Genomic DNA, 10,809 nt, shown 5'->3' with positions numbered 1-10,809 from the left:
CAAGACCTCGGCACTGCTCGGGATGCTTAGGAGAATATTTTATCGTTTTACGCCTGAAATTCTCCCTATTATCATGAACACATATCTCCGGCCGACAATGGAATACGCGATCCAAGCCTGGTCTCCATGGCTGCAAAAGGATACACAACTGCTAGAGCGTATCTACCACCGCGCGACCAAGCTGGTCATTGGCCTCCGAAACGTTCCCTACAGTGAAAGGCTACGTAAACTCGATTTGTTTGATTTAACTTATCGGCGTATACGAGGAGACCTCATCCTGATGTTCAAGATAATAAACACCCCTAATCACCCTTTAAAACATTTGTTCACAGTTAATTTGGCCCGACAGACCCGACGGAATCCATTGGCCGTTGACATTCCATGTTCCCGCATTAACTGTCGGCGCTACTTTTTTCAGTCCGCGTATCCCTCACGTGGAACAAACTACCAACATCTGTTGTGGATTGTGGTAACCTCGAGACTTTCAAACATTCGCTTGACGAATACATAAGATCTCACCCAACTTCCCTCATCAACAATAGAACATATATGTCATATCATTCCGTTTATCTGTATACATACACACACACACCAATATCCTTTGGTCATTGTAAAGCAAAATGCTTTTTAGACCAATATAACCTTGATTTACCTTGATTTACCTTGAATGAAAATGGCACACTGAACGCCCAAGATTTGGTTGGTACTTAAAGTTCAATCGATCATTCTTATCTAACCAATCAGAATGTAGCGATTACTCGCGGTCGATGACTCATCGTTGTAGAGTGGTTCAATCGATCATATTAATCCATGTTACCATATTTGTAAACTATTCGCCAATCCAGTCACGTTGTATTCAGAAGCGACAGTAGCTGAACATCACCGAGCATTCTGGCATTGACTGATTTTCAAGGCCAAATGCACTTCTGCAATACCAAAAAAATATCCAGGCAAAGAATTCTGTTGCAGTTGTCACATGCTGCTGACGAATTCCATGGTCCAACTCAGTCGCACTGTGCATTACGAGAGAGCTCACAATAATCTGCACTGATGTGATCGATCGATTGGGATAGACGAGGGACACGTTCTGGTGCGCCCAAAGGATACCGACATAAACTACGCGTCGTCTGTCCCCGAAGAAGTCGCAGAAACCTCTCAGTGACGGGATTCATCTGACAAGATGTCCTGAACATGCACTCAACCTACATCTGCGTAACAGTTTCGAGAGTGCAATGTGTACTTTTCATAGACAGATTTAGAAAATTTGATAGACATGACACAACACGCCACGCGTGACACCATTCAAATCGTGAGACCGATAATCGAGGAAAGAGAACAACGTTAGGACGGCGGATGACTGCTCACAAGGAGAGACATAATTCAGTGGTTCAGCGCAGTCCGTTGTATCTAAATGTCGGATCGATATCGGAGCAAAACGGATTGCGTATGAAAGTATATGAAAAAGCGATACAAAATATTGACAAGTTTAAAGGACGAGCGAAGAAAACCAGAGGTCAAGATTGAGCTGGAATTGACGTGATTGCCACCAAATTTTCGCTTAGTATAAGTAAACCAGCTTTGTCGGTATGAATACATGAACCAGTAATAAGACGCGACCTTCACAACAGATGAACAGCCCGAACTTGTCGCATCAACAACGCAATTGTTGTTTTGACTCAGAAATTCGGCATTCTTGATTATTTTAGAACAGAACCTACTTATCGAAAAATACACTCATTTGCTAATCACGTTGGCTTTCACGGGAGACTCAACTTAATCTCTCGTTTATGATATTCTACAACTAAATGTGCCACCTCACGATTCAGTTGGCATGATATTCGAGAGATATCGCAGTATATTTTCATAAAGGAAATTACTCACAAGGTAGCTGAAAACTCTTCGACAGCCCAAGACCGGTTCCACCCTTCTTGGGACTCATCAGGTAGGTACAGTCCCCGAGTTTCTGTCAACCTTATAAAAACCAAATTGATTTGCAAATGAGTGTATTTCTCGAAAACAGTCCAATTTGGGTTCAAGTAGAACATAAGGTTGACGGAAACTCGGGGACTGCGCACCTACCTGATGAGCCCGAAGTGGAAGGGCGAAACCGGTCGTGGGCTGTCAAAGAGTTTTCAGCAAACTTGTGAGTAGTTTCCTTCGTGAAAACCTAATTATTTTCAAAAAATGAGTAAACTCCAAGGGATAATTCCCTAAAAGCAATAGACACAGAGGAGTTAGCCCTCCAAACCTGGTTGGAACTTCTGGGAACGGAACATACCTCGTAGTTTCAGGACTGTTCGAGACTGTTACGATCGATGCATTTGTTTGAATTCATCACTAATCTTACGAGCCGAGAGACTTGTACAGGTATAGAAGCGAATAGGCCCGAAGGTCGTATCTGTGATGCCTTTCTCCCTGAGGGCATCAACTCCTAAGGACCGCACTCGACTCCACCGTAGCAGAGTGTATCTCGGAGCTAGGCAAAAGTTAACTATTCCCTTTCCATCCTGTACTACATACAGTCGGCTTTTGTTTGACCCAGAGCTAAGTGATAATAAAGAGTGGAACTATCGATCCGATGTACTGTCAATCGATTTTTAGTCGGAATTCACTGAACAACGCAGATTGATTGCAACCCGAACATCAGTTTGCTTTGGGGTAAGCATAGAGAAGGGGTACACCTATATCCAGTACTCACTGGAACCGACCCATAAACCAGTGAAGGTGTCTAGACGTCCGAAAGTGCTTGGTGGACACAGCACTTGTGTGGTTGAGTGTAGGCTCACGACCAATCAGATGTAGGACACTTGTGAAGGGACAACCTGGGTAGACTGGCAGTTGCTCACATCCCGTAAGTGGGGCCTGAAAAGCCGGAAGTCACTGTACAGCTGTTTCATTGGTCATCAGCTGATTGGCCTCGGTATAGATTCGCTTCACTTACAGGACCAAATCTTCACCAAGGGTTTCAAAATCTCCAGCAAGTAGTCGCATCTTTGGATACTCAAATATTGAAGCACCAAGCATGGTCCTCTTGTCAACAGACGGCCAACAAGCGGCCAACCCCTTCTTTGGATTTTCCTCATCGACAATGCAGCTGGTGCAAATTTGATCAAACGCGTAACAGTTTAGAACTGCAAAAACCTGGGAGAAAAAGTTTTGTTGTCTTGCAAATCGGTTTTGTTTTCTTGTAAAGTACCCAAATTCCAATGGGACACGGAATCTTGTTGGCCGATGGCCTTGATAGATTCGGTTGAGTTATTGGGGCATGGAATGCATTTGTAACACAAGGTTCAAGGGCGATTTTGAGTTCTGTGGGTCAAACGATCCTGATATGTTCACCCGGCACTCACATTGCGCGGTGTTTTCCGTATGAAACTGGAACAAAAACGTTGGAAACAAAAGCCGTCTTGCATCTCGTGAACACTGTTCGGGTAAGTGAAGTGAGGGAAATGTGTGCATGGATTCTACGAATGGAAAACTTCATCAGGAAGAGACAGACCAACAAATGTCATCACCATCATCATCATCATTATCATCATTGTCAGCTGTAATAACCGCGTACTCGTCGTACAGTGGTTGTAGCTGCCGCAACGATGATTCGAAGAGGTGGAGTAGGTAGCTGCACATTGCAGGCGGGAGATGATAAATTGGTGCATAAATCCAGCACTGTCAGTAGGCTGTCAGGTGGGTGGGGGTTCGAAACGGAGCTATGCGTTGAAGCCAATAGCTTGGATGCACAAGCGCGACTGGGGCGCGACTGGGCGATGTTTGACAATGTCTCTAGCCATTGATGTGGCCCGTCTCGGGATCCCCATTTAGAAGGACGGCAGTGACCAGCACAGCTGAGTTTGCTGGTATTGGCTTTCATACTTCACTGCCAAGTCATTGTTTGACCGCCTCTGTCTCTCTTCCACACTTCACGTGGTTGTGCAAGAAGGACCCTTCGAGGAAGTCGGTCGACTGGCATACGCAGCACGTGGCCAGGCCAGCGCAACCACTGGACTACTCGAGATTGGCAGTGTGGAACTAGATAAGTTCCTACAGACGTGTCAACAACCAATCAGCCACCACGCCTTCAAATCTGGCTGTTGACACTGTGATGCCAGAATGCGGTTCACGTATGCAATGTCCTCACTGCAAAAATACATCCTAGAACGACCGCAGTTCCTTCGGGTGACACAATGCAAGAAAGCGGTCCTAAACAATATACACGGAGCTCTCTTCGACAATGATATTTGTTGGACGTGTTATGAGGTTGCGATGATACCTCACGAGACACAGCACTAGGGTGTCAGTCGGGCGTCGGCTATCGCATCACATTCTGACATATTGAAACAATTGCGTGAGGACGGTAATGCGACTCAAGCAAGAAATCGATCGGTGACAGCACGTTCCCAAGGGACTTGTTCGTCAGGGTTCGGATTGCTAGACCAGGTGTACAGATATATCCTACAGGTACATTTTGTAAACACCAGTGTCCCTGTTTTATGCAAAGTGTGTTTGACGTCGACGGTTGTATGGAGCAAACTGGAATCGATGATCGGAGGTCACCTGACCGATTCCTCTGCGTCCACCCGATGGGCCCCTGCTGAAAAACAGCGTTCTTTTGACTGAGGCTCTCGGTAGCACAAAGTACTTCGTTACAGGTACTAAGCAAGATGCACTCGCGTGCACACCAATTTGGTTTTACTGGGGATCCAACTGGATCCCAGCTACATGGTATTAAAACACCGTCTTCTCTTCAAGCTCGTGCGATCTACTACTCACTACTCACAAGGCTCCCGAAAACTCTGCCTCGCATTAGCCGAGTTTCCAATCAGAAAGAGATTCAGTTGGAATTCAATTGAGCCTCTCGTCAAAAGCAGATCGGAGTGCGAATGTGTGTAGTTCGCGAATTCCGGACTCAAGAAGAGCATACAGTTGACGGAAACCCGGGGACTGCTCCTATCTGATGGAAATTGCCTTCGAAGAATTTTCTGTGACATCGCGGATAACTTCTTTCAAAATCCTTTGAGTACTACTTTTATTCCTAAGAAGGGAACGATATAAGGCAACTCTGAAGTCTTGTTTATTCTTTTTTAGAAAAAAGTAGGGACAAATAAAAAATGGCGCAACCTATAGTTTATTTATACCATCCTGCTTCTGTTTTAGGGAACGTGATTTGTTGGTTCGAAAGACATGGAAAAATCAATATCTTGCTGGTCGATTTCCTTATCGGTCATCCAATCAGATTTGAGCAGAATACGATTGAATTTCTTCTGCTGGTTATTGTGCAGACTATTTGGCTGTTTGTAAGACTGTCTTGAAGGCTGACCGCTTGAATACAGTGCTGGAATTCAGAAGTACCGCGTACGGTTTTGCCCGGAACCAATCACTTCAACAGTCACTGTTGCATATAAACCTACATATGAAAGGGGTAATGAATGGCTTGTACGTGGTGATATTTTCTTCCTCGCCGGCCACAAGTGTAGCCTTTCGAATATGTGATGTTACGATCGCCCCAGACCCCTGAACAACAAGACAAATCGTACAGCGTAGACGTGTGTAAGAAATCGCACTGTCTGGTCATGAGCAAACGGGTTGGATAGACATCAACCGGTGTGAATATCAGTCACACACTCCGTGTGTGCTTGCACCTATGGGACTATTCTATTACTCTGTCTCTTCAAAAATGCTCTCTTTCACAATCGACTTTCAAAACAAAACTGTTTAACTTTTTTCATAAAGGAAAACTCTTCGAGAGCCCACGACCGGTTTCGCCCTGGCTCATCAGGTAGGCGCGCAGTCCCCGAGTTTCCGTCAACCGCATGATCTACTTGAACTCAAATTGCACTGTTTTCGAGAAATACACTAGTTTGCAAATCAATTTGGTTTTCACGAGAGACTCAACTTAATCACAAGGTTGCTGAAAACTCTTCGACAGCCCACGAACAACTGAAACATGAGGCGGCTTGTGTGCAGCACATTCAGTTGTAGAATATCGTAAACGAGAGATTCAGTTGAGTCCCTGGTGAAAACCAAATGGATTTGCAAATGAGTGCGAAGATATCTGCTCTTTTTCACTTCCAATGCCAACCATCCTTAATTCTCCTGGAAACAGCCTTTGTAAGCTTTCTGATGTACCCCCGGGAAACTCGCAATTCGACAACGTGAAACAACGCCCATATACTGTGGAATTCCGTGCAACAGTTGGGCAAAGAACACGACGTGAATTTGGGCAACAGGCCTCCTCTATGTAGTGAAACGAACCAAAAATGCGTATGATGTAGCTGCTCTGTAGCCGGAGTTAGCCTCTGATTTCAGCATGAGCTTAGGTGTTTGCCACTGTCTTGATCCCGAACAGCCAACCAGCTCGGCGATTCCACACGGTTCCTGATGTGGTTCAATCCAGTCGCACTACAGAATCCGATAGGCACTTCTCGAAACCGTCAGATAGGTGCGAAGCGCAAAAAACGCACGGCAACCTTCTACTTGGCCCAACCGATACCGACAAACTGTGTGTCAGTTCCTCGTGAGGACACTTTAACGTGAAAACACTGGCGTGATGTGCAAACCAGCCTGGTTGAAGTGAGGATAGACATCAACCGGTGTGAATATCAGTCACACACTCCGTGTGTGCTTGCACCTATGGGACTATTCTATTACTCTGTCTCTTCAAAAATGCTCTCTTTCACAATCGACTTTCAAAACAAAACTGTTTAACTTTTTTCATAAAGGAAAACTCTTCGAGAGCCCACGACCGGTTTCGCCCTGGCTCATCAGGTAGGCGCGCAGTCCCCGAGTTTCCGTCAACCGCATGATCTACTTGAACTCAAATTGCACTGTTTTCGAGAAATACACTAGTTTGCAAATCAATTTGGTTTTCACGAGAGACTCAACTTAATCACAAGGTTGCTGAAAACTCTTCGACAGCCCACGAACAACTGAAACATGAGGCGGCTTGTGTGCAGCACATTCAGTTGTAGAATATCGTAAACGAGAGATTCAGTTGAGTCCCTGGTGATAACCAAACTGTTTAACTTTGAAACACTTCGAAGATATCTGCTCTTTTTCACTTCCAATGCCAACCATCCTTAATTCTCCTGGAAACAGCCTTTGTAAGCTTTCTGATGTACCCCCGGGAAACTCGCAATTCGACAACGTGAAACAACGCCCATATACTGTGGAATTCCGTGCAACAGTTGGGGCAAAGACACGACGTGAATTTGGGCAACAGGCCTCCTCTATGTAGTGAAACGAACCAAAAATGCGTATGATGTAGCTGCTCTGTAGCCGGAGTTAGCCTCTGATTTCAGCATGAGCTTAGGTGTTTGCCACTGTCTTGATCCCGAACAGCCAACCAGCTCGGCGATTCCACACGGTTCCTGATGTGGTTCAATCCAGTCGCACTACAGAATCCGATAGGCACTTCTCGAAACCGTCAGATAGGTGCGAAGCGCAAAAAACGCACGGCAACCTTCTACTTGGCCCAACCGATACGCCGAAAGGCACTTCTCGAAAACGGTGCGAAGCGCAAAAACGCGCGGCAACCTTCTACTTGGCCCAACCGATACCGACAAACTGTGTGTCAGTTCCTCGTGAGGACACTTTAACGTGAAAACACTGGCGTGATGTGCAAACCAGCCTGGTTGAAGTGATTGCCATCACATCTCGGTCAATCAACTTTTATAAGTCTGAAATCTGCTTCTGTCATGTTTAAAATCACACAGAGTCCCTCCCGAGCATCTAGAGGATATCGACCGCCAAGAGACCATTGAGGAACTCGCCAATGGTACCAGAGTTGTAGCGAATCAGCTGTGAATTTCCGTCGTGTCCGACTAAGGGAATGCAAACATCCTGAGTAGTTCTATGAATATGGCCCCTGTGTGTTAAGCTGGAGGTCCGGGGTTCGAGCCCACAGCCGAGAGTCTCTTTTCGCCTCATTACATGTACCCTGACTTTCCCAGGTTTTATAACCAGCAAACTTATTGAGTGCACTGCAGAAGAGCTAAAAAATATGGTGAAAAATCTCCAAAAATGCGGTAAAAACTCAAGCACATATGATCCACCGTATGCAGTATCCGAAAACTGCAATGGAAAGAAAGCACTTGAAAATGCTGCAGTGGGCCTCTATTTGCAACGAAAGTTTCGCGAACCCTTCTCCACCCGTAGTACTCTTCTGTGACGATAATCCGCTGAAACGAATGTCCCTGATTGGAGACTTACTTACCATAACAGTGCTTTCTTCCGAGTTCCCTCCGTAGCTACTTTTACACCTTTCATTCGTGAATTTTTCGTGCTTCATTATTCCTCAGCCATGCGAAAACCTTGTTTTCAATTTTTGTTTGAAAATACTAAGAGCGAACACGTTTTTTCCTAGGATGATTCTATTCTCAAGGTCGGCGAGAGCTCGTGAACAGTCAGCTCTGGTCTCCAAAATCCCACCAGTCCGCAGAGTCACGTGAATCTCAGTCAGACAAGATCGCAAGCGAATGACTTGGCTGAGGCTTGGTTTCGTCCTTGGACACCAAAATGGCGTCGGTTTCCCAAGGTCGTCTTCTAGTTAAAACCAAGATAATTTACCATGTAGAGGCTGTCAAAACTTCCAGAAGGGTTCATTTCATCTCTCTCGTTTTTTTTCAGTCGAGAGTTGGACAGAAATTTAAAACTACAGCAAAAAGGTGTTCAGCTGCTTTGGACTCTGAAGGGAACACTCTCCGTTTGCACCAACAGATGGTGCCCTCATATGAGAGGGTCGATGAACAGGAAAGAAGTACAAATCACCTCCCAGTGGTCAGTTTGCTTGGTCTAGAATCACAAATTTCGGTTTTTCAGCTTAATATTCACTCGGCGCCCCCCTCATTGACAAGGATATCATGCCGGTCCGCTTTGTACCCATCACGTGAGCTGCGAAACCGCCAAGGACGATGATTTGACCGAACTCCACAGATGCAGATTACAGAATGAAAAACTGAAGAAGAAAGTAACGACATCAGAGGGGAAGGGTTGAGAGAAAAGCGCTTGCTGACGAAGAACAAATAATGCTCTAAAATATTCGATTTTGAGAACAACTCTGAGGACATCAGAAGATCTGGGTAATTAGTCAAACACAGAGACGCACATTGACGCTGTGCAGCAGACTGGGGAAATTTATCAAGCGGCGCAGTCCCAAAAGAGAAAACTGACAGCAATCGAAAGCTCCGGTTGGTGGTATTACAGGCTTTAAAAAAAACCGATGGAAACAAGACTACCGAACGAAAAGTAAGGTAAAAGTGCCGAAAACGTGGATGCCCGGATAAAAAAGTCTACGAACGAAAGTCATCGCATGAACAAAACCGATCCTCAAATCTTGAGGAAGTTTTTTTCAACAGGTTCGTGACAATTCACGTCAGTGGAGATAGTAAAACTAAGGTATTTGATACGGTCACTGAATTGCACTTAGCGACACTAATATCAAGAGGTCTGCTCACTACGCATTAGTGTGGCCCGCCCGGATGAGTTTCACTGTCGCACTTTAGCCGAGTGACATTTTGTTTATGCCCTCTCTAACCAAGCTTCCAGTAGTACGGAGCAAGTTCTATCAAAAGAAGCCTTAACCTTATGGTTTGTCAGTGTGCCGCTCCCCAAATTTGAACAAAATCTTGTAAAAATTGAATAGAAACGGTGGTAAAACAGCTCCCTCAGCAGCGCCACCCTCGAGTCTTGGTCAGCTTTCCTGGATTTTGTTTTGCACGGCTGGGGTTTTTGATCGATTGAATCAAAGGCATTGCTAGAAACCCCAAGTTAGACACGTTCTGATGTCTAAAGCCTTCAAAAGTGCATATGCGTTGGAGAGAAACCAACTCATCCATGGAAAATCTACGTGTCTCGCGATGTATGGAGACACTCACCGGAGAGGTTGAAATGCAAGGAGTAAAACGTTCCACAAAATAGGTGTGCATGACCTTGGGGGGAGTCTTGGTGGGTTGTCAAGTTGACCGACTTTGGGAACAACAATTGTTTTATCGATCCATCATCAGCAGTGGAGCAACTGGCGTAACGGAACAGAGGTTTCCTGGGGACATATCCACTTCAACACCAACGATTTCACCTTGTTTGGCTGGATGCGTCAGCATTCGATATCTGTAGTGGCGTGTGCAGCCTGGGTTGTAGAAAGCGTTCTTGAGCTCGCAAACGCATATAACAGCCACGATACATCGCTTATTTTGGCTCGCGTAGTTCAAATTCATATTGAAATTGTCCAGCTGTAGCGCCCTTTCGGTGCCTAACTGCCATGCCACCTGAAGGTTGCAAGAGGGCTGGAATACTGCCAGGTCGCCCAAGCCTAGACAGGAGAACTCGAGAGGTAGAGGTCGGGTTCGAACCACGGACCTTCCAGTCAGTAAATTCGCACTCTAACCAATTGAGCCATCTCTCTCGCGTAGTTGACAGGCTTTGAATACATTTCAACTGATCAGCGACTTTATGGATTTCGTCTGAGTTTCATCGATCGGCATGAGGTGAAACGGCCTGGTTTCCGGCACGGGATTCCTCAGAGAGATCAAAAGTTTAGGCTGAACTCCAAGAAACAAGAAAGCACGCGAGCTTTGCCACTTTGAGCACAGTGAAGTCCTTGGTCCCGAGCACATGTGGAAGATTCTCAAATACTCCATCGAAATCGACGTTTTTGAATGTGAGCTGTTTCTCCACCGTGCAGTTTGGAGTCAACTTTAAAGAAGGGTCCTGCGAAAAAGTGATCAGACAAAGGTAGAGGCGTCCATCAAAGTGGTCACAGTTCGATCTGGCACCGCATACATTGACGCCTCTTTAGTTTCCCGACAGATCCCTCCG

General features: G+C 45.6%; 1 protein-coding gene across 1 annotated transcript; it reads right to left on the bottom strand.

Annotated features, from left to right (window-relative positions):
• Positions 1-3,917: 3,917 nt before the first annotated feature.
• Positions 3,918-10,176, bottom strand: T265_08062 (hypothetical protein; the record flags this gene model as incomplete). The annotated part of the gene is made up of 3 exons (XM_009173757.1): positions 3,918-4,038; positions 5,933-6,080; positions 10,155-10,176. 3 exons carry the CDS (start codon positions 10,174-10,176, stop codon positions 3,918-3,920), a joined length of 291 nt encoding a protein of 96 aa, XP_009172021.1.
• Positions 10,177-10,809: the final 633 nt, after the last annotated feature.

The sequence above is a fragment of the Opisthorchis viverrini genome (assembly GCF_000715545.1).
Source record: "Opisthorchis viverrini unplaced genomic scaffold opera_v5_201, whole genome shotgun sequence".
Lineage (NCBI taxonomy): Eukaryota > Metazoa > Platyhelminthes > Trematoda > Opisthorchiida > Opisthorchiidae > Opisthorchis > Opisthorchis viverrini.
Note: the sequence above shows the minus strand (reverse complement) of the source record. Positions and strands in the feature narration are given on the sequence as shown.